The 22,112-nt window shown below is 39.5% G+C and overlaps 1 protein-coding gene across 5 annotated transcripts in view; it reads right to left on the bottom strand.

The window, feature by feature from the left end:
- Positions 1-10,953: 10,953 nt before the first annotated feature.
- si:dkey-237h12.3 (teneurin-3) overlaps positions 10,954-22,112 on the bottom strand; it is a 136,522-nt gene continuing 125,363 nt past the window's right edge. For all 5 annotated transcript variants that reach the window (XM_022210825.2, XM_022210832.2, XM_022210840.2 and 2 more), the window contains 6 exons: positions 21,010-21,185; positions 20,351-20,586; positions 19,328-19,624; positions 15,242-16,853; positions 13,578-13,708; positions 10,954-13,022 (listed from right to left, as the gene is read on the bottom strand). In XM_022210825.2, the coding sequence (XP_022066517.1) occupies positions 12,270-13,022; positions 13,578-13,708; positions 15,242-16,853; positions 19,328-19,624; positions 20,351-20,586; positions 21,010-21,185 (3,205 nt within the window). In that variant the 3' untranslated portion in view covers positions 10,954-12,269. The remainder of the gene's footprint in view (positions 13,023-13,577; positions 13,709-15,241; positions 16,854-19,327; positions 19,625-20,350; positions 20,587-21,009; positions 21,186-22,112) is intronic.

Here is a 22,112-nt window from a genome sequence, read left to right as displayed (position 1 = left end):
CAGATTAATTTTGGTGGTGGTGGTGGTGCTGGGGGCACAGGGAGGTACAACAGATATTCTGGGGGGGGCACCGAAAAGTTGTAAGAAAAAATGAAAGCTGCAACTGACCTCTCACTTTTACAAAGTAAAAGCTTTTACAAATTTTTCATGTTTTTTTTTGCTCTTTAACCCAATAGGAAAGCTGTACACAGTGTCCTTGAATGAAGTCCAGGGTTAAAAAAAATGCCCACAAATTCTGTCAATGCAGTCTTCTAGTATATGTTCTTGGCTTCAATTTGAGCCCAAGATCTAAATCATTGGTTTGCAAAATGTTGCAAAAATTGAATTTTTCGATTTTGTTATATCACACTGCAGATTTATCACATTTCTCTAAGAAAAAGTCAGACAATACTTCACATATATCTTTCCAAAAGTGATATAGTACTTTCAAAACTGAAAAAGGATACATCAGTAAATGGTCATTGTTGATGACCCCATTGCACATTTGTGATAACTAAATCTGAGGCAAATTCAAATACTAGTAAATTTACTTATCACACCATAAACCCATTTGCCTCAAACAAGAACGGTTTGTTACTTATCCTTATACTTTTCTTTGCAAAGGTGCTTGCATTGGTATTATATTTAAGCAGCTAAAGCCTAAACTACCTTAATAATTATAACAATGTGTTACACACTTTATTACCTGCCAGGTAGTATTCCCTATATAGGCTTATACTATACAAAAACTTCAGAACATACTTGCCTGAAAGTCCTTAAACTAAAGCAACAATTCTTAAATGTGGTATGAGTTGAAATGCATTACTGTTTATTATCAAAGAGGAGTACCACGGTCAGTGCTTTGAGGGCAACGAATGCTCTAGATTCCTGCAAAACGTAGACATGTTGCAGAATATGTTACCAGAAGAGCTTCAGCCCTTTCACAAATGCTTTGTTGCATTGCAGGAAGCAATGAATTCCTGTTTTGGGTACACCTTGGATGCGCCTTTCAAGGACAAGGTGGCAAACTTTGCAACTTGCTAACAAAGTCTCAATTTGTCCATCACAACAAAGGGTACATGTGTTAACAAGACATGTGCCTGAATTCATCGATAGACACCGAAGCCTCTAGGACATTTCTGTGAGCAATGTTGTGGAGCAATGTCATTCTAAATTTGAAAAATTATTCAGTAATTACAAAATCAAAGATATTAATCATCCGAACTACATTAAAACAAAATTTTAAAATACAATAATATAAAGTAGCACTCGATACATTTAATAGTAAACCTGAGAAGATCAAATTAAACAGAGGAGACGATAAAACGATCAAAAAGAGCAATAACAGATAAAGGTCTTAAAGCATTTTCTAGGCTCAAATGAAAACATCAAGTTGTTTCTTCAAACATTTCCTCTTTCTTTTTTGTTCTTGGTTTGATTGTGGACAGATTTACTAAGAACTCATTTCAGAAAACTGCTTTCCAGATAAAGTCTACTAGTAGTTGAAGGCATCGATCAAACTAATGTTACCTTCTGATCTCCACAAACTTTACTGTTCAGTGAAGAGAATCAAAGTTTGTTCAGGATTTCTAAAGAACCCACAGGTGAAGGTCTGAGAAGAACTCAGATGGATGGTCTAAATGTGAAATCAAGACTCATGGTCACAAGTTTTAAGGCTTCTGTTAACCACAAAGTTCAAAGTAACAGAGAAAGTACTGAGAAACTTCTAAATCTTCAGTCCTCAGACTGTCGAAAAGTTAAATCTAACAGAGATCCACTGTGGGACTTAGAAAATTTCAGTCCTCAGACTGTCTAAAGGTTCAAACAGTGAACTACTCAAGGACTTAGAAAATTTCAGTCCTCAGACTATAAAGGTTCAAACAAACAGTGAACTACTCAAGAACTTAGAAAATTTCAGTCCTCAGACTGTCAAAAGGTTCAAACTAACAGGGTTCTACTGTGGGACTCTACTGTCAACCCTCAGACTGTATGAAAGCTCAGGTCCTGAGGACTCGGGAGGTGTGGAGGCTTTGGAAAGTCTTGGAACTGAGGGTTCAACCCTCCAGCACAAAGGCTGAAGTCCAACCTCCTGAGGAAAAACGGTCGAGACGAGACTCAAGTTAAAAAAAAAACTTGAAAAACCACAAAAAAATCGATGATAAATGCGCAAAAAAAAAGAATAATCAGTATCTGAGTGAGTAGCTCAGGAGGATAAGAGGGGAGCCTATTAAGTGGAAGGTTGTAGGATTGAGTCCCATCACTGGCATCTTTCTTTTTGTTTTCGTCTAAGTTTTTCAGAAAACTTAAAGAGGTCCAGGTCTTGAACCAGCGACCTGAAGCGCCATAGGCTAACCCTTAACTTACTGAGCTACAGATTAGACAAAAAATATATAATTTTGTCCTCCCTTTGTCATCGTAGTTTCCAAGTGACCACATGGGTGGAGTCAAGGCGGAGTCAGGGTGGAGTCAGGGTGGAGAGTAGGCGGGGAGGTGGGTGACGGCCTTCCCCCCTTGACAACCCACTGCCCCCCGCTACTCCCCCACCTCCCCCGAATATGACGTTTTCAGCGCGACATGCTGTCCTATGACGTTTTTTTGGACGACATGCTATCCTATGACGTTTTTAGGGCGAGATGCTATCCTATGACGTTTTTAGAGCGACATGCTATAATATGACATTTTTAGAGTGACATGCTATAATATGACTTTTTAAGGTGACATGCTATACTATGACGTTTTTACAGCAACATACTATAGTTTGACTTTTTTGGACGACATGCCATAATATGATGTTTTTAGAGCGACATGCTATAATATCACGTTTTTTGCTCGACATGCTATCCTATGACGTTTTTTGGAGCGACATGCTATAATATGAAGTTTTTTGGACGACATGCTATCCTATGACGTTTATAGGGCGTCATGCTAACCTATGACGTTTTTAGGGCGACATGCTATACTATGACGTTTTTTGGACGATATGCTCTAATATGACGTTTTTAGGGCGACATGCTAACCTATGACATTTTTAGGGCGACATGCTATACTATGATGTTTTTTGGACGACATGCCATAATATGATGTTTTTAGAGGGACATGCTTTACTATGACGTTTTTAGAGGGACATGCTATAATATGACGTTTTTAGAGAGACATGCTGTACAATAATGTTTTTAGGTCGACATGCTATAATATGACGTTTTTTGGATGACATGCTCAAATATGACGTTTTTAGGGCAAAATGCTATACTATGACGTTTTTAGAGTGACATACTATACTATGACGTTTTTTGAACGACATGCTATAGTATGACGTTTTTTGAAAGACATGCTCTAATATGACGTTTTTAGCGCAACATGCTATCCTATGACGTTTTTAGGGCGACATGCTATACTATGACGTTTTTTGGACGACATGCTCTAATATGACGTTTTTAGGGGACATGCTAACCTATGACGTTTTTAGGGCGACATGCTATATTATGATGTTTTTTGGACGGCTATAATATGACATTTTTAGAGCGACATGCTATAATATGACATTTTTAGAGAGACATGCTATACTTTGACGTTTTTTGGACGACATGCTCCAATATGATGTTTTTAGGGCAAAATGCTATACTATGACGTTTTTAGAGCGACATACCATACTATGAAGTTTTATGGACGACATGCTCTAATATGATGTTTTTAGGGCAAAATGCTATACTATGATGTTTTTAGAGCGACATACCATACTATGACCTTTTTTGGCTGACATGCTATACTATGATGTTTTTTGGACAACATGCCATAATATGATGTTTTTAGAGGGACATGCAATACTATGACGTTTTTAGAGCGACATGCTATACTATGACGTTTTTTGGACGACATGCTCTAATATGACGTTTTTAGGGGACATGCTAACCTATGACGTTTTTAGGGCGACATGCTATAATATGATGTTTTTAGGGCAAAATGCTATACTATGACCTTTTTAGAGCGACATACCATACTATGACGTTTTTTGGACGGCATACTCTGATATGATGTTTTTAGGGTAAAATGTTATACTATGACGTTTTTAGGTTGACATACTCTAATATGACGTTTTTAGGGCAAAATGCTATACTATGACGTTTTTAGAGCGACATACTAACCTATGACGTTTTTTGGACGACATGCTATACTATGATGTTTTTTGGACGACATGCCATAATATGATGTTTTTAGAGGGACATGCTTTACTATGACGTTTTTAGAGCGACATGCTATACTATGACGTTTTTAGAGCGACATGCTATAGTATGACGTTTTTTGGACGACATGCTATAGTATGATGTTTTTAGGACAACATGACGTTTTTAGCACGACATGCTGTCCTATTACGTTTTTTGGACGACATGCTCCAATATGACGTTTTTGGACGACATGCTCTAATATGATGTTTTTAGGGCGACATGCTAACCTATGACGTTTTTAGGGCGACATGCTATACTATGATGTTTTTTGGACGACATGCCATAATATGATGTTTTTAGAGGGACATGCTTTACTATGATGTTTTTAGAGCGACATGCACGAGATCATCAGTAAATCCACAATGAATAATTACAACCCCTGTACAAGTAGAATTCTGCGTACATTTCTACCTCAAAGTTTCTATTGACTGTCAGTATACTATAATATGATGTTTTCAGGGCGACATGCTATAATATGATGTTTTTAGGCTGACATGCTATAGTATGACGTTTTTCGGACGATATGCCATAATATGATGTTTTTAGAGCGACATGCTATCCTATGATGTTTTTAGAGCGACATGCTATAATCTGACGTTTTTAGTGTGACATGCTATACTATGACGTTTTTTGGATGACATGCTATAATATGACGTTTTTAGAGCGACATGCTATACCATGACGTTTTTTAAAAACTTCATAGTATAGCATGTCGCTCTAAAGATGTCATATTATAGCATGTCACTCTAAAAACACCCTAAAAATGTCATACGATAGCATGTCACTCAAAAAACATCATATTATGGCATGTCGTCCAAAAAACGTCATACTGTAGCATGTCATCCAAAAAAGCAGGGCGTTTGCCTCAGCCTCAGCCACCTTTGCCAGTTGCAGTCAGGCTCCTGAATGTTCCACATCATCTAGTTTCAATGCCAGTCTGTGTGGCTGTGGGAGCCCCCTGTCAGATGGGACCTCTTGCAGTGCCAGCTCCAGTAATGGCAGCAACCACTCAGGGATCTGCAATGAAACTAATGGGCTATATGATGGTGAAGAAGAGGCCATGGACCACCAGGTCAATCCAGAGCCAGAGAATGGTCAGTCTGAAGAGGAGGAGGAGACTTCTGACTTGGAAAATGGGTCCAAAGGAGACACAGCAAAGCTCTTCACTTTCAGCATAGTCATGGAACAGCCAACATCAGCCCGCTGCCCTGTGATGGTTTTACCAGTAGCCTTTTGTTTTTAACTTTAGTTAACTGTAGGCTTTAGTTGGGCACATGTGCACTTCTGAATGTATCGTAATATTTCTTGTTTTTAGAGCCACATGCTATACTATGACGTTTTTAGAGCAACATGCTATACCATGACGTTTTTTGGACGACATGCCATAATATGACGTTTTTAGAGCGACGTGCTATCCTATGACGTTTTTTAGGGCGACATGCTATACTATGAGATTTTTTGGAGGACATGCTATACTATGACGTTTTTTGGGACGACATGCCATAATATGACGTTTTTAGAGCGACATGCTATCCTATGACGTTTTTTAGCGCGACATGCTATACTATGACATTTTTTGGAGGACATGCTATACTATGACGTTTTTTGGATGACATGCTATAGTATGACTTTTTTGGATGACATGCTATACTATGACGTTTTTTTGGATGACATGCTATACTATGACGTTTTCAGAGCGACATGCCTTATTATAACGTTTTTAGAGTGAAATGCTATACTATGACATTTTTAGAGCCATATGCTGTACTATGATGTTTTTAGGTCGACATACACTGACAGTCATTAAAAACTTTGAGATCATATTTTTCAACATAATTTTCATTTTGAAGCCCGAAACTGGATTTTCTTCATATGAATCATTTGTTTAGCATATTGGCATACAGAAACAGAAATCTAAAGTTTCAAGAATGATTTCAAAATAAAGAATTTCACAAAAGAAAACGGCACCTGCCAAACACAAAGTCACAACAGTCAATACCGAGTATGGCCTCCATTTGCTTCCATGCAGGCAGCAATCTGTCGGCGCATGCTTTGGACCAGGCTTCTGATTGTGGGTTGGGAACAGCCCATACGCCTGGCTACATCACTGGAGCTCAAACCGGCCTCCACCATACCCAGTGCCCGGAGACGTCGTTCATGTGATAGACGCGGCATGATGCTGTTCACTGGACTAACAATGGTGGCCTTTTTTGGGCCTTTATATAGGCCTTCAAAACCCATTCTCAAATTGTGCAGATACTCACTGAGTATTGCTTGGTGTGTATTTGGTTCACTTTTGCAAAGTGACCAACCCATGTGCAATGAATCATGACAAAATGACAACTCATCATTATCTCAACTACCAGAGCACTAGATCATCAGTAAATCCACAATGAATAATTACAACCCCCCTACAAGTAGAATTCTGCGTACATTTCTACCTCAAAGTTTCTATTGACTGTCAGTATACTATAATATGAAGTTTTTTGGACGACATGCTATCCTATGACGTTTTTTGGTCAACATTCTATACTATGACGTTTTTTGGTCAACATTCTATACTATGACATTTATTGGACGACATGCTATAGTATGACTTTTTGTGGATGACATGCTATACTATGATATTTTCTGGACAGCATGTTATACTATGATGTTTTTAGAGCGACATGCTATCCTATGATGTTTTTAGAGCGACACGCTATACTATGACGTTTTTAGAGCGACATGCTATACTATGACGTTTTTTGGACGACATGTTATACTATGACATTTTTAGAGTGAGATGCTATAAAAACTACATGCTATTTAAAAATTACTATACTTTTACTTGTGCAATGAAATATTATTCTATGGCACTTTTTAGACGATCTATTGCACTCTGGTGTTTTATTGAATGACATACTATTTTCACAATATACTGCACTATGACATTTTTTGAACCACATATCATACATGACAATTTTAGGGAACATCCTATCATTTTGTGCATATTGAAATACAAAATAATCTATGGGTTGTTTTTTTTTTTCCCGACATGTTATACTATGAACTATGTTATTCTTGAAAAGTTAAATCTGAGCTGTCGGTCAGTATTTCAAACATCAAGTGCGACCCGAGTGCCCTAAAGCATGAATGAAACTTCAATCTCCACATCACCAACGACATTGTTACACTCCAAAGCAGAACACCTGTCTGCTGGACTTTTAAAAGTGGACTATAAAGGTGAAGAATGTGAGCAGCTGAACAGATGTGATCAGAAAGAAGTAATTTTCTTTATTCTTTTCTTTCTGGTTGACTTGATGCTGTCAGATGCAAATGTTGGAGATGATTCTGATAGCGAAATGTCGGATAAACAACGTTTCCAAGGTTCTCTGACAAAACAAAAGCCGTGATTTGTTTTACGAAAAAATTACATGATTTCAAAAATGTGACTTTGAAAATGTAAATCCAACTGTAATAAGCATTAGCTAGCTGCTCCACCTGCTCTGAATATTTTTGTTCTACTCTTTGTCAAGCCCAAATGAAAAATTAATCCATATTCTGGCTACATTACTGATAACAGCATCCATGGACTGACCGGAAGTTAGCCAACCTAGCGGAAGTGCTAATAAGGTCTGGTCCGGCAGGGATTATAACAGTCACACATGTAGCTTTGAAAATAAATCCTGTCCAAGACACAGAGCTGTAGCTCCGTTTCAGTGTGAGGTCTAGTGTTTCTCTGTGTGACTGACTTTCCCTAATAAAATCGATGCAGTCTCGATGATGACGTTTCACGAGTACGTGAGAACGCAGATACGGACAGTTACGGTACTGAGAAACGGCCATAGTCTTCTTACCGCTAAGGTACAAAGCTGCTCGTCTTCTCCTCCGGCATCAGGAAACGTCTTCAAAGCTCCTTCAAATCCAAACGAAATGCGATCAAAAGATCAAACTAGAAAAGCACTCAGAGAGTGCAGACCTCCGCCAAGGATAGAGAGGAGAACAGGAAACCCATGCAGTAAAGGATCACAAGCTGGAATTGAACCTGCGTCTCTGACACAGTTCTTTTTCTGAATCACTTTTTTAACCAGCTGAGCTATCTGGACACCTTGTTCAATTTGTTGGACGACATACTAACCTATGATGTTTTTGTCCTATTTTGGACCACATACTAAACCACATACTAAAAAATTCAGTGATCCAGAATCCAGGATCCTTTCCGGATTGCCACCAAAATTAAATCAGCTCTTCCTCTTACCATAGTCTACATCCCCTCAAAATTTCATGTGAATCTGGGGGGGCACACGGCACACGGGATGGCCAATCAGATCACAGGGAATCCGCCAATGGTCAGAATTTAACCAAAAAACTTGCATGCTGCATGTATTTTCTAAAATTCTGCAAAGAAACAGTTAAAATAATTTGATATTTGGTTTCTATGACACTCATGAAATTAATGTGATCCCTACAGGTCCACAAGTTGTCATCAAATCATGCTGTGTGCTTCTGTGCTTGGCTGAACAAAAAATAAATCTGGTAAAAAAAAAAAAAAAAAGTCATAGAGAGTTACATCAGAAACAGAGATGAGTTTTGCAAAATAGCATACATCATATTTGAGGAGGGGAATGTAAATTTAGGACTTAAAATTGTGCCACCTGGGAGCAGTGATCAAATATGCGTTTTATTTATATATTGCAGCATATAAGTAGATATATATTTTATTTATTACAGCCTAATTAGAGTGCTCAATCTGCTGACTATTTCATGTGTTCATAATTATCTAACAAGCTTGGTTGATGCACTTGATTGCACATTTCTAACAGCACCTTAGTGGTTGTGGTAAATCCAGCTTCCCTTCAAATTACTGCAGCCTCCCTTGCTCTGCATGTCAGACAACCTTAGTCGCATTTGGGTGGAGCAGCGTTTAAAAAGTTTATAAAAATAGTGTAAACTTGCATCCTAAGTATTCTCCAATCCGCTCGGATGTATAATCTATAATACTAGATTGTGTTTCATTACAATAACAGCCATTTTGATGAATACATCCAAGCTGTGTGGTGTTAAACTGAAGGGTTATATGATCTATAGTTTCTTTTCCAATGCTGTGATGTGGTGTTTCTAGGTGAGAACATGTAGATTATAAAATCATTTCATGTTTGGCATATGGCTACCTTCATCTAAAAAGAAAAAAAAAAAGGGCCCAACTGAATTATGAAACATGCTTGATTTTTTTTTCTATCACTCTGATGTGGTTATTGCACAATGCTTTTGGGTCTTTGATGTTCTTGCAAAGTCGTGCCATCTCTTTTATATGAGCCTTTGAAGTCGGACTACTTGCGTTGCGTAGTGATACGCCGCACTGTTGCCTTGGCAGTGCCTACTGTGGTCATGATGTGACACTGCAGCAGTGCCGCGGCTCATTATAATGTTACAGGTTTAACTATTCCATTTGATGTCTATTTAATTGAAGCCGCAGAATCCAGAAGTGATTTTGGTCTTCAACATCCGGTTCACTAATCACTAGAATTTGACTGGATTACTTTAACTTGTAGCTCAAAGAGTGTATTCTGACCCCTATGAAAGTATAGTGACAGCTGCTGTTATGACAAGTGGACTACTGTCCATTATGTAGATCAACAGTCACCTCGATGACTTTGTGAACTATGCACTTTGTACCACTAGGGAGCATCAGAGCACTTTTAAGAGAATGAAAGATTTGAATGTTATGTATTTGGCGTAGCTGAGTTTGTATTAGAAGATTTTCCAGCAGGGATTTGGTGGGGTTTGAAACTCTTTGTATGGATATATCAAAACAAATGGGGGTTCGTCTAAGTTCACTGTAATTTCAATGTGAAGGAATAATAGACAATGGCTCAGGGGGGAACTTTAATAAAGCATTTCATTATAGGTTGGTGGTGAAGGGGGGTGGTATACCCTAAGGGAGTCTGATGAGAACTTTGAAGGCATGTATTTCAGATTTGGAGCCGAGGAACATTCAAAGAGATGAACCTTTGTTGAGTTGTATATCATAAAATATTTTAAAGTAAAAAAAGAAGAACATGTAAAGAATGTGGGGGATGCCGGAGCAGCAGAGATGAGGTCAAAAACAACAGCATGAAACAACTTTTGTGCAAAGAAAATTCTGCTCCCGTTTGGTTTGAAATGCCGTTTGAAGTTTAGCATGAAAAAGAAACCACTTTTATATGAAGGAGTTGTTTTCACAATTATGCCTTCCATCATCAGAGCTCCTCAGTGCTTTGATGAATAACACTTAGCATGATCAGTGGAAAAGCTTGTATCAACCCAAATGTAATGTTATAAAAATTAAGCTATCAATTGTTCACACACAAACGTATAACATATAGCCTTTGTAACTTCTGATGCAAACCAAGTAGATTCTTTTTAAGTCAACTGTCTACATTTCAGGTTAATTACGCTTAAAATTTCTTCAGCTACAATTAACACACTTCAGTTCAGAGCGGCTCTAAGCAGCTCACTTCAAAGTAACGCTGTCTCCTTATGCTTTGTAGCTCAGAAGATGTATTTTTAATCATTAATGTAATTTGTGATTTTGAAGTGTTTTTGGAACATCCTGACTATGCATATGTCACCATTTGGAAAGAGTCTCTTCAATGGTTTCCAAATTAGCATCTGGTTAACCCCCACTTAATGCCACATTTTCCTACTTGTGAAATGTTCTTTTGAACACATGCGAGATGAAAACAAAAAGGCAGAACTTTGTCCAATTCTTAAAAAAACAACACACCCAAAAGAACCCCAATATCATTTTAATCCATGAGTGCATTTAACATTCAAAAGAATTATACCTACCGAGAACATGGACGTGATCTATACTTGGATCCACTGTAACCTTGTTTATGTGAGATGGGTTCATGAAATATTTGTGTTGATGAAATATTCATTGGACAGGAAGCCAAGTCAAAAGGCATTATGCCCAATAAACATTAAATTTAGTGGAAGTAATAGTTGACTGCATGTTATAGATACATCACCACTTGTAAATACTTGTCACTACATGCACAGGTTTCCGTTAATTACTTAAACAGAGCATTGTGGAAAAAACCTCACATTAGCCATATTGGTAGGAACGTAGCTTAAAAACAACAAAAGACAAAAAAAGAGAATCCATGTCTGGCAAATCACATAAAATAAAAAGAATAAAAATCAAAGTCAGCTGAACTTTATTTATGTATAAACACAACATAAATTACTGGTAATGACTAGTACAGACATTTATTCAGTTTCTTAAAAAAACGCCATAAAACTCTTGCATAATTTACAAAACATGGTGTCCCTGTGCTATCCAAGACACAGCTGTGTCTTGTCCCCCACCCCAACGGAGTTCTTCATATCTGTGCTGTCCTTTTCCCCCCACAATGGACATTGGGTATTTAAACATGTTTCTTTTTTTCCATTTAAAAGCATTTCAGGGAGAATAAGACATTTTGATCTTTTCATGATTACAGTGCTAAATCTGGTATACATAGTGGTTGTTTGGTGAGGATATTTCTAACATCAGAAGTCTCTGATTTCAAAAACAAATAGTTGCTCAAGGACACTGCTTTCTTCAGGACTGTGAACCCAGGAGTCCAGTACTTCTCGAGAAGTGCAGATATGCATAATGTAAACATTTCCTTTGCTCTTACAATACTCTGTTAAGCCAAACTTCTCTCGATGAAAACATAACAAACATAAAACACCTAAATTAGCTCACTGTTTCCTCAAAGACACCAATATTCCTCTGTTTTAGAGTCCAGAGTCCAAAAGGCTTGTGCTACAGAGGAACGGACCTGTAATTGCCATGTTAAGGCTTGGTGTAGTTGTACATTTTCTCTGTAGTCTCCAGGTCACAATGCACAGCATTGCTTCTGACCACTTTCAGTTTTTTTTTCTTTCTATTTTTTTCTTCTTTCTGTCTTTGTTTTTTTAATTTCTTTTATACAAAAACACATTGACACTCAGAGTACATATCAGCAACTTTTGATTACAGTTGCTTGTCATTTTGTCCACTAGTATGTCTCTACCAAAACAGAGTCTCTTTGGCAGAAAATGCACCTCGTATTGTTACCTTTTCCCGATTTCACTTTGCCGCAGAAAGTGGATGTTATTCGTGCTATCTGCTAATTCTGGATACTGCTCGATGGAAAGCACATAGTACCCATCATATCCCAAAACTTTTCCGCTACTCAGAAGCTGTCTCTTCTCCCCTTCTGTCCAGGGGCGAACCCCTTCCTCGCCATCTCGGACTCGTTGCTGCTCTTTGGCCCACGCACCCGCTAGGGCGCGCTGACGTGCCAGCTCAACAACTCGAGCTTTCTCTTCATCCACTGTGGATCCATAGCGGATGTGGAAAGCAAGAGCACCAGCGCGAATCTCCACATCTGCAAAACGCCGAGTCCGACTGTCCATGACCGTTGTAGACTGGGAAACGGTCACATTCACACCATTCTCCAGAGTCTTGTGTCCACTCGTGAGGTGCAACGCAGCAAGGTCGGCATCTGGAAGGCCCGGCTTGACAAAGTAGTGTGTGTCCCGCCCTTCTATGGTGAAGTGGAGGTCTTCCAGATAGAAAGCGTTGTTGAGGATTGTTGCAACCTTAATACAGTCCTCACTTGCCACGTTGAGAGTGTGAGTGTGGACGCTGCCCTTGTAGATGGCGAACATAACGGCTCTTCCGATGGGAGACATTGCAGCTGAGAACCACAGCCAAGACTTTTCACCTCTGCGACCTCGACTGAGATGGACCTCTGGCAGCCGCTCAAATGACAAGAGAGAATGCGCTTGTCTGGTTACTTCCTGCTGGACCCCAGAGATAGACTGTAGGAAAAGTGCAGTGAAACGTTAACGCCTGAACATGGCAGAGCCCGACTCTCCAGGCCATTTAGAACCAGCTACTGCTCTGCTTCAGAGGGTTTTTCATCCCCATCCAAGATAATGGTGTTTTCAAGCTGTGTTCTCAAGCCAAAAGTAGATAAATCCCCAAAGACAATTTTACAGCAACACTTTCTGTGTTAAGGCCTTAAACCAAAGAAGACTAGCATAAATAGCATCAAAAGATTGTTTTAACAGTAGCAACATTACATATAAAATTAGACAGCTAGTAACTGAAACAAGACAGAGGGAAGAATGCTTTTTCCTATTATGTGTTTATTCTTATTATGCAAATATGGCCCAATTAAAATTGATATTCTATGAAATACATTGCAGTCCAATTAAGAGATGGCAGCTTCAAATTACTGAGGTAAGAGGAAAACAATGAAAAAAAATAAATATCGTTTGTTGTCTGTTCGGTCCTCTGCACTAGCAAAAGCTTTTTTTTCTCTTCAGTTGATTTTGAGTTCAGTATGTTTGAGAGATTTGAATTTTACCCACCGGCAGATCATCCCAGAGCTGACTCTTCCTCAGTTCATAGGATGGCATGCTTAAGTCAAACTTGGGGACTGGAAACCCAGGAATGGTGTTGTGAAGATGAAAGCCAAAGGTAACAAGCCAGCTGTTCACGTCTGAAAAATGAAATTAAAAGCAGTTCAAGACAAAGAAAACCTGAATACCTCTCCTGAAGATATTTTTCTTCACTTAATGAGAATTTTGCTAAAACATTTATGCTGTATAGTGACGTGTGTGTTTTAACACAACTTAGGATTTAAAGATGTAGTTTGCAATTCATGAGAAAGATAGTTGGCATATAACAATTTGCCGAAATGAAAGAATTAGCATTAGATTTAGTATCCCTCTCACTCCTACTGCCACCTTTCCCCCTTTCCTGTGCACGAGCATGTACGTGCATGAGGACATATTTGAATAATGTCATGTGGACTGGTCTAAACCACTTTGTTTGTTTCCCATTCACTGAGCCAGGGCTGTGTACAAACACCAGATTTTTTTGATAGCACACACAGAATGGACAGCTGGCAGGCCATGAGGAGACACTGAATGAATCTGACAAAAAGTGGATTGGAATAGAATCACTGACACTACCTTTAAGTGACAAGTTTCAAACTTGTTCCTTTTATGCTTTAAAACTGCAAAGTATTGCACAGTCAACAAATACAAAACATGAAAATATATTGATCCTCAAAACCCACTGGCAGATTTAAATTGCATTTTGTCCTTAAAAGATCGTCATTAAACCATTTGTCCTAGCCAGAAACTGTAAAAAAAGAAAAAAAAAGAAGGAGGAAATGTCAGATTTTCCACTTTCCTGTGGTCCTTGAACAATCGTCTGTGACATGTTGGTTTAAAATTGTAATATTTCATCAAAGTTGCTTTAGTATACATGTCGACTAAAATGTACCTATAGTAAACCATTTGCACAAACTGGATATTGTACAAAACAAAAATTCTGTACTCCACAGTGAAACCGTGAAGCCATTAATGACTTCATGTGACAGAAATTCAGGGACCTCTCTCCTGAAGTGAACTGCCAGCTGTGTTTACACAGAGCAGAGAGGTACATACAGGAAACACATCAAAACTCTGAATCGTAAAATATCTCTAGTATGTAGAAACACAAGTCTTTTTCCAGTATCGGTTACACAGGTGGGCACTTCAAAAATTTTACATCTTGATTCCAGGCTTTGTCGCTTTATCGTAAAATAAATAAATAAAATTTACTTTTGTTCTCTATAATTGATGGCATGATACCTATCATTCTGCACAGAAGACATTCCTGAGTTCTCTGTACTTTCAGTACTTCTAGCCACGGCTGTGCTGTTTCCATAGAGATGCAGAACTATATATTGCGGTAAACAATACTAATAACCCTAAATTTGGTAGATGATCGTTTCATTAAACAGAAAATGAACACAGCTGAACATTTTTTGGCAAAACTGCCAAACATTTGCAGTTTCCAGCTTCTTATGATCAGATAGCATAAGGGCAGAGATTGTTTTTGCAAAAATATGAGAAATTATGGCAAAAGTTTTTACTCTTTTCTGAGGATTACAGCTAAAAATCATTTAGAGAAAGATGCACTTGCAGAAAAATGAGTCATGAAATAAACAGCTGTAATAAACTTTAACTGCTGTATTTCTTACCTGCAACATATTCTCTGACTTCATGGACTTTGCTGATGGGGTTGTTATTTCTGAACATGTACAAATTAAAAGGAGCTGGCTCTTGGCCAACTTTTTTCCAAGTCGAGACATCTGGAACAGTCCACCTTCCAGACATTATATCATAATCCTGCTCTCCGAAGTGCAGCAGCTTGGTCAGGGGATCATACAGTCCTCCATGAAACCCAAGCACGAGCTGGAAGTCTGGGTTTGAGTCAAAGTAGACCTCGCCGTATGCCGTGTACTGGAGCTGTTTGACCAGAAGGCCGTTGCTGGTGAAGACAGCCAGAGGTGTGCCAGTGTTATCACAAGCGATGTAGAACTCCTCCCCGCTGCTGATCTCCATCGCAAACAGGTGGCCTTGGAGGTCATAGTAGAACGAGGTGATCTCTGAACTGGAGTGGTTGTATACATGTGTTATTCTGGCTGGGTAGCTCAAGTCTGCATAAAAGTACTGCAGGTGTTGGCCCAAGCTGGTCTTGGTGGAAACTCTGCGGCCGAGTCCATCGTACCGATACTGAATTGTCCAGCCGCTGCTCTTGCTGTAAACCCGCACTAGGAGTCCTTTGGAGTTGTACTCAAAGATTTCTGCTCCTCTCTGACGGAGAAAGCCGTCTTCATCCATTCTGTACTGGATATCTCCGAGACGAGTGATGCGGTCTCTCAAGTCATATCGCAAAGGCAGAAGCCTTGCGCTGTTTCCTGCATTCAGCAGATGCAGATTTCCATTGAGGTCATATGTATAGCGCCACATTACTTTGTCGTTCAAGTACACAGTCTGGAGCTGGCCATCCACATCATACTCATAGCTGTACTTAGTGGTGTTGGCAAAGGGCCCAATCTTGATCTCTCGCTTGGTGACTCTGCCCACATCATCATATTGGAAGGTAATCCAGTACATGAGCGAACGAAATATCTCATACTGGATCTCCTTTATGCGGCCATGTGCATCGAAGTGCTTGGTGTATGTCATGACTGCAGTAGATATAATCTGATTTATATCATAGTAGATCACCCCGAACTTTCCAAACTGCTCAACCTTTCCTGAGATGTCGTCAAACTGGTATAGGTCGATGGGTAACGGTGTTTCATTGATGACGCCTTGCACACTGGTGACACGCAGGCTGCTGTCGTAAGTGTAATCAAAGCGTGCATTGACCATGCCATCCTCACTGAAGCGGAAAATCTGCCGGTCAACCAGGGGACCCACTTGACGATAACGAATGGAGCAGATGAACCCTTCATTCTGTAGGTTGACAGTCTTCAGCACACCTGCTGTCTCATCGTAGGTGAAACTGACCCTTGTGCTGTCATACAGGATCTCTGACAGTTTATTCTGCCGCCGGTACCTGTACAAGACTCTGCGCCCTGTGCCGAGGTGAGCTACTCTCAGTAGGAGGCCGTCTTCGCTGTAGTCCACAGCTACTGAGGCGTTGCTCTCTGGAGGGTGATAAAGGTTCCTGTAGTAACCCACTGAACGGATAGTCTGCATGGTGTAACGGGCTACGCTTGGCATGGTGACAGCAGAAAGCCGGTCCAGAGAGTCGAAATCAAATATGTACTGGCGCTGACTGTGGAGCAGGAGAACCATGGACTAGAGGGAAAAGAGCAAAGCAGAAAGTGTTTTCCTGGGTTGCATAATATTTCTACATTTTATTGCAAGGCAGGGTGAGTGCATGCAGAGTATAGAAATTTCCTTTTTGGAGGAAAGGAGAAACGGCGTGTATGAAAAATGTAATATGTGCTGAAATAAGCACTTAATATAAAACTTCTGTGAAGAGTATTTACATCATATTGGAGCTGAAAGTTTCACTTTGTGTATGTGGTGAACTGTCATTGTCTACTAGTGCCAACATACTTCTAACTGCTATTATCCCAAGAGACTTGCTTAATTACTTTACAGTTTACAGTTTAGAGTGCAGTCTGCCTTCCAAAAGGTTCGCCACCCTTTCTGTTTGAAATACCAGGCCCAGTCATGCGTTGTGACACTGAGCTTCTCTGTGCTCCCTCAGCCCTCTGTGTTACTTATGTCACAGTGTTGACATGGCCTCTCCAGGTCACACAATGAAAGGATGCAGCCAGGAGTGGCTGAGAAAATCTCTGCACGTTTTTGTAGCTGAGCATCCCTGTGCAATATTAAAAAACACTCCTCACGACAGCCAAAGAATATTTATGGAAGAGACATGGAGAGAGACAAGAGGGGGGTGCAGCAGAGGGTTTCTCTTTTGTTGCTTGACATGTTGTCAGAGCAGAATGCACAGATCAGAAGCCCTGTAGGTTTTCATTATTTCTGATAAAGGTACTATTCAGGGGACTCCTACAGTTTCCATGTATGCATAGTACACTTGCGTACTGATAATGAACTCATTATTGTTGCTGTTTAGCCACTGTGTATTCTTGGTTATGGTACATTCCTCTGTTTTCCAAAGTGTATTCTAAAGCTACGGACAAACCCTAAAGACTAATGGAAAAGACTGGACAGAATACTAAACCATTTCCCCAAACATTTCAGTATTTTATTCTGGCAGCAGCAAAGCAGCACATTAAATATGTGAAAAATGTACTCGCACAGGATTTCACTATTTGCCAAGGAACACATCTATAATCTTAACTGGTGGAAAGAGTCCAGTGCGAGGTGTCTAGCTAGGTTACATGTTTCAGCTATTTATTTATTTTTTATTTATTTACTGATTCTGTCACAAATCGAGACCATGAACAATTTAAATGTGGACTGAACAAAAATATATTTACAAGAGAGAATGTCTTACTAAATTCTATGCATTTCTATTTAACATAGGGGAATATTAGGGCATGGCACCACATATGCACTTCATGGGAAATGACAATGGGATGATTGAAAGTGGGGTCATTGACTAGAAATCACAAGTCACATCTGCAACACAGAGAATTTGCGAAGTTGTTGATGCTGCTAGTGAAATGCTGTGCCACTTGTCCTTAAGGCCTTGGTGAAGTTGACAGAAACGTTTTGGACACGATCATATTGTCACATTAATTTAGAGCATCATGTGTCAGACTGTCTGTCATACTGTGCTGTCTAAAATGATTTTGTTGATGACAAAGGGTGGAGTTATGGACATTTAGGTGCCTGGCTACAGCCCTAATTAACATACCAACATCCACCATGCCAGCATATATCTGTGTTCTCGTCTTTCTCTTCTTTTCTGAGGCATCATGTTATTTGAATTAAGCTGGGCTTTAAGGTGGCCTTTTAAAGCCACTGGTCAGTGGAGTGTTTGTGTACTGGTCACACTATCTGATCATTATCCTTTAAAACCAACAAGGCTGGGGATTAACTGGCTGGCTGAGAATTTCTCATCAGTTGAACAGCTCAAAAACTGTTTTTAACAACTGCTTAATTAAACCATTTTCTTTTTAACTCCAACAATAAAAAAAAAATGTTTTTTTTTTTTTTTTTTTTACTTTTCTCCAAGTCAGAATAAGGCCCATTGCCATGCTGTATTTATATTTTTGTTCAGTGTAAATGTTACCAGGACAGATTGTGATTTCAAGAGTAGACTGTTCTATTGCACATATTCTTTATGCTGTACTCAATGTATTTCAGACAATACACCACCATCAAGTGCTACCTACCACACTTTATTTGGATGAAAATATGGCCCTGAGACAATTATGGTCATTGCTCCTTCGTACTAAATTCTTAAGGATCTTTTTTTTTATGGTTAACCTGAAGAAACTGTCAGAAGACAGTTGAATAAACCATGTTGCATCTCATATTTTATTCTGTCATACACTTTCACCTCTCCTCAGAATTTTACAAGACTGAGTTATAGCTCATAGTTGGGAGATGCACTGTAACGGGAACCCAACTAAAATTTTTAATATCAAAAGCTTGGAAGTGGTGCTCATAAGTGAGCATTTGGCAATGATTGCTGTGACTGGACCTGGTGATTGTTGCCAAATAAGTCTTTTCAGGGTGACCTCTGCTTCAGTACTTCTTCAGGTCTTGAATCATCCTGTAGTGATAAAGAGTGGCCTGCTGCACAATGTATCTTATTACTGCTTCCTCTGGTCATGCTGTTTTCTTACCTGCTCCAGGTAGGTGTAACTCCATATCTTCCCATCAGCGAACACCCTGGAAATCAGGCGGCCTTGGCTATCATACTCAAGTCTCTCAGTGGTGGGGCCTCTCTGCAGGGCGCTGATTTGCCCGCTGCTCGTGCGGCTCACATTAACCGGCAATAGCTTACTGCTGGGCACCCAGAGGACTGGGTGGCCTGCGGTGTCATAAATAATCTTTAAGAGAAACTTCCTGTGGTCATCATAAATCTTCTCTGTCCTCAGGGTGCGATCATAATCGACAGAAAGAATGTTCCGTCCGTTTACCTGTGGTAAAGATTTGATTTAGGAATGGGGTTAGACAAAAACATCTAATACTACTCCAACTACTAGTGGTGATAATGTGTGATTAATGGACAACGCTCACAACGCTGATTGAACAGCAGTGCAATTTCAAGAAGAAAACCTCGGTTTTCCTACGACTATTCTTTGTCTGGACGGCTCCTTAAACTGCATTCACAGAGATTTTCACTACGGTCGTCACAGAGATTAACGCCCCCTTCTCAAGCCTCATTAAACTGAGAGACACTCTGGCAATTGTTCAGGTACACTTAAATCACAACTTTCCTAAATTTAGTGGAGGCAAAAATTACTGCGAGGCAAAGTAACCACCCGAGTTAAGTTCATGAAGTACCTTAAACTCATAAATCTGTGTCAGTTTCTAGGAAGGAGTAATAAGAAAAGGTGGACTTATGTACAGTACTAGAATATTGATAACCCTCTATATCAGGACAAATGTTGTAACTAATAAATTCAGTCGAAGGTAATAAGTGCAGAAACATTTCCCAAGGTTATAATAAGAATAGTGACACAGATATAAAGCAACAAGTCCGTTTGTGGACAGTTTGATTATTGATCCCTCACCCTAATATTGCCATACGCTATCACTCACTAAGGTAAGAAACGCCACAGGAAATGCTACGTTTTTTTATCTAAGTTTAACTCGTCATTGCATGCGCCATGAGAGCAAAAAAAACAACCAAACAAACATACCCTCAACTTCCGTCCAAACACGATAACTTTCCCTCTGGCTTGTTCCTTGCGGAAGCGCCACTCGACCAAGTTTTGCCCACTCTCTCCTGGCAGGCTCATGTTGCGTCTGGCTACCGTCGGGTTGGCGGCACCTGCCAGGATGTGGGGCTCTGTCTGGTAGTGGGTGTCCATCCCGTTGGCATAGGTGACCCTCAGCGAGTTGTCAAAGCCCACTTGATAGCTACTTCTACACTGGTCTGTTGATAGTGAACAAAAAAAGTGAAACTTAGAACAGCAATTACAAAGCACAATTAATGTTTTTGACAGTCTCCTGGGGCGATTATTGGTTGTATATGATTACACTGTAAGTCTTTAGTCTTTCAAATGAGACAGTTTTCAGATGAAGAGAATGGACATGAATGATGCGCTGAAATAACTGGACCATCTGGTTCTGGCAGAGAGTAGAAACCACTTAGCTACAAGGTTGATGCGTCTCCCTGACACCCAAACCCACACAGCGAGAGAGTAATCATTTACACTGTCGTCTGTCAGACCTTCGGAGTTGTAATGATACACGACTTAAGCTTACTCAACACTGCCCCGCCGACCCCTGAAACAATGACAAATAACAACTTATAAAATAGCTGCCCGAGTTGGGAAGACGAGCAGCGGGGCCTTACCCTGAGCCAGAGTGTAGAAGGCACGGATGGTGGAGGTATTCGTTGTGATGCTGATTTCCTCCTCTGTCATGGAGCTTTCGATGTCCACCGTCAAAGCGCTGTATATGTCTGTGTACAAGTTATTCACCATTCCGGTCGGGAACGTCACATTCATTAGCCGTCCTTCACTGTCATAGCTGTTTGACAAAAGGAACGTCAAACGACAAAGCATTGATATGTATGAGGGCTCTCAGTGCCACAGTGCATTCAATTATCAGCTCTTTTATACTTGTTGAGCAAGACCATCGACTCTCTCTTGTAATTAAAATGTCACATTTTCTTTTCTGTATATGTTCAATTTCCAGAGCATAAGTGAAGGTGGTGTCTGTATAAACCCAAGGCACATTCCAAATATCGTACATCGGAGAGTGACACATCTCATCAGCTATCACTTTCATATAAAAATAACACAGGCTTGTAATGAATTAAATATTTGGGATTGATGTGTCATTATAATCTATGCTGACTGCTTTTTTTAGTTATAGTGAGGGTATCATTCATGGCATAATGTGACGTGACAGCGAATTACACAAGGGAGAAAAATTCAATCACTGACAGGCTACGCTATCAAAACAAAGCATGATTGTGATAAAAAGTCCAGTTGGCTTATTATATTGGAATATAATTGGTGATTTTGTTCAGCTTTCCTTCTCCAAAATGTATGCATGTCAACATACCATACTATTCTAATCAACACTGCTGCCACCTATACTGTTATTGAACACATGATATACATGGTTTAGTCATGGAAAAAACAAGAAGAGAAATGTAACATACTTTTTTATGGACTTAGAGTTATTAGAGTCTAACTAGGCTATTGTAAAGATCTGAGGCAAATTTTATAATTAGGTTTCAATTAAATGTGCACCCTAAAGCAGTTTGCAGGTAAGTATGGTTCCCAATTATAGAGTAAACTCGTACTGAGCTGTGAGACTAGAAAGAGAATGCACAGGATTACACACATGCAAGCACCCTGTTCTCTTTGTATCTCATGACTTCAGGTTTTCATTTAGCGTTAAAAATTTATAAATATTAGCACAGTAGTAGGTAATGAGTTCAAACAA

Source organism: Acanthochromis polyacanthus, chromosome 10 (assembly GCF_021347895.1).
Source record: "Acanthochromis polyacanthus isolate Apoly-LR-REF ecotype Palm Island chromosome 10, KAUST_Apoly_ChrSc, whole genome shotgun sequence".
NCBI classification, from domain to species: domain Eukaryota; kingdom Metazoa; phylum Chordata; class Actinopteri; family Pomacentridae; genus Acanthochromis; species Acanthochromis polyacanthus.
Note: the sequence above shows the minus strand (reverse complement) of the source record. Positions and strands in the feature narration are given on the sequence as shown.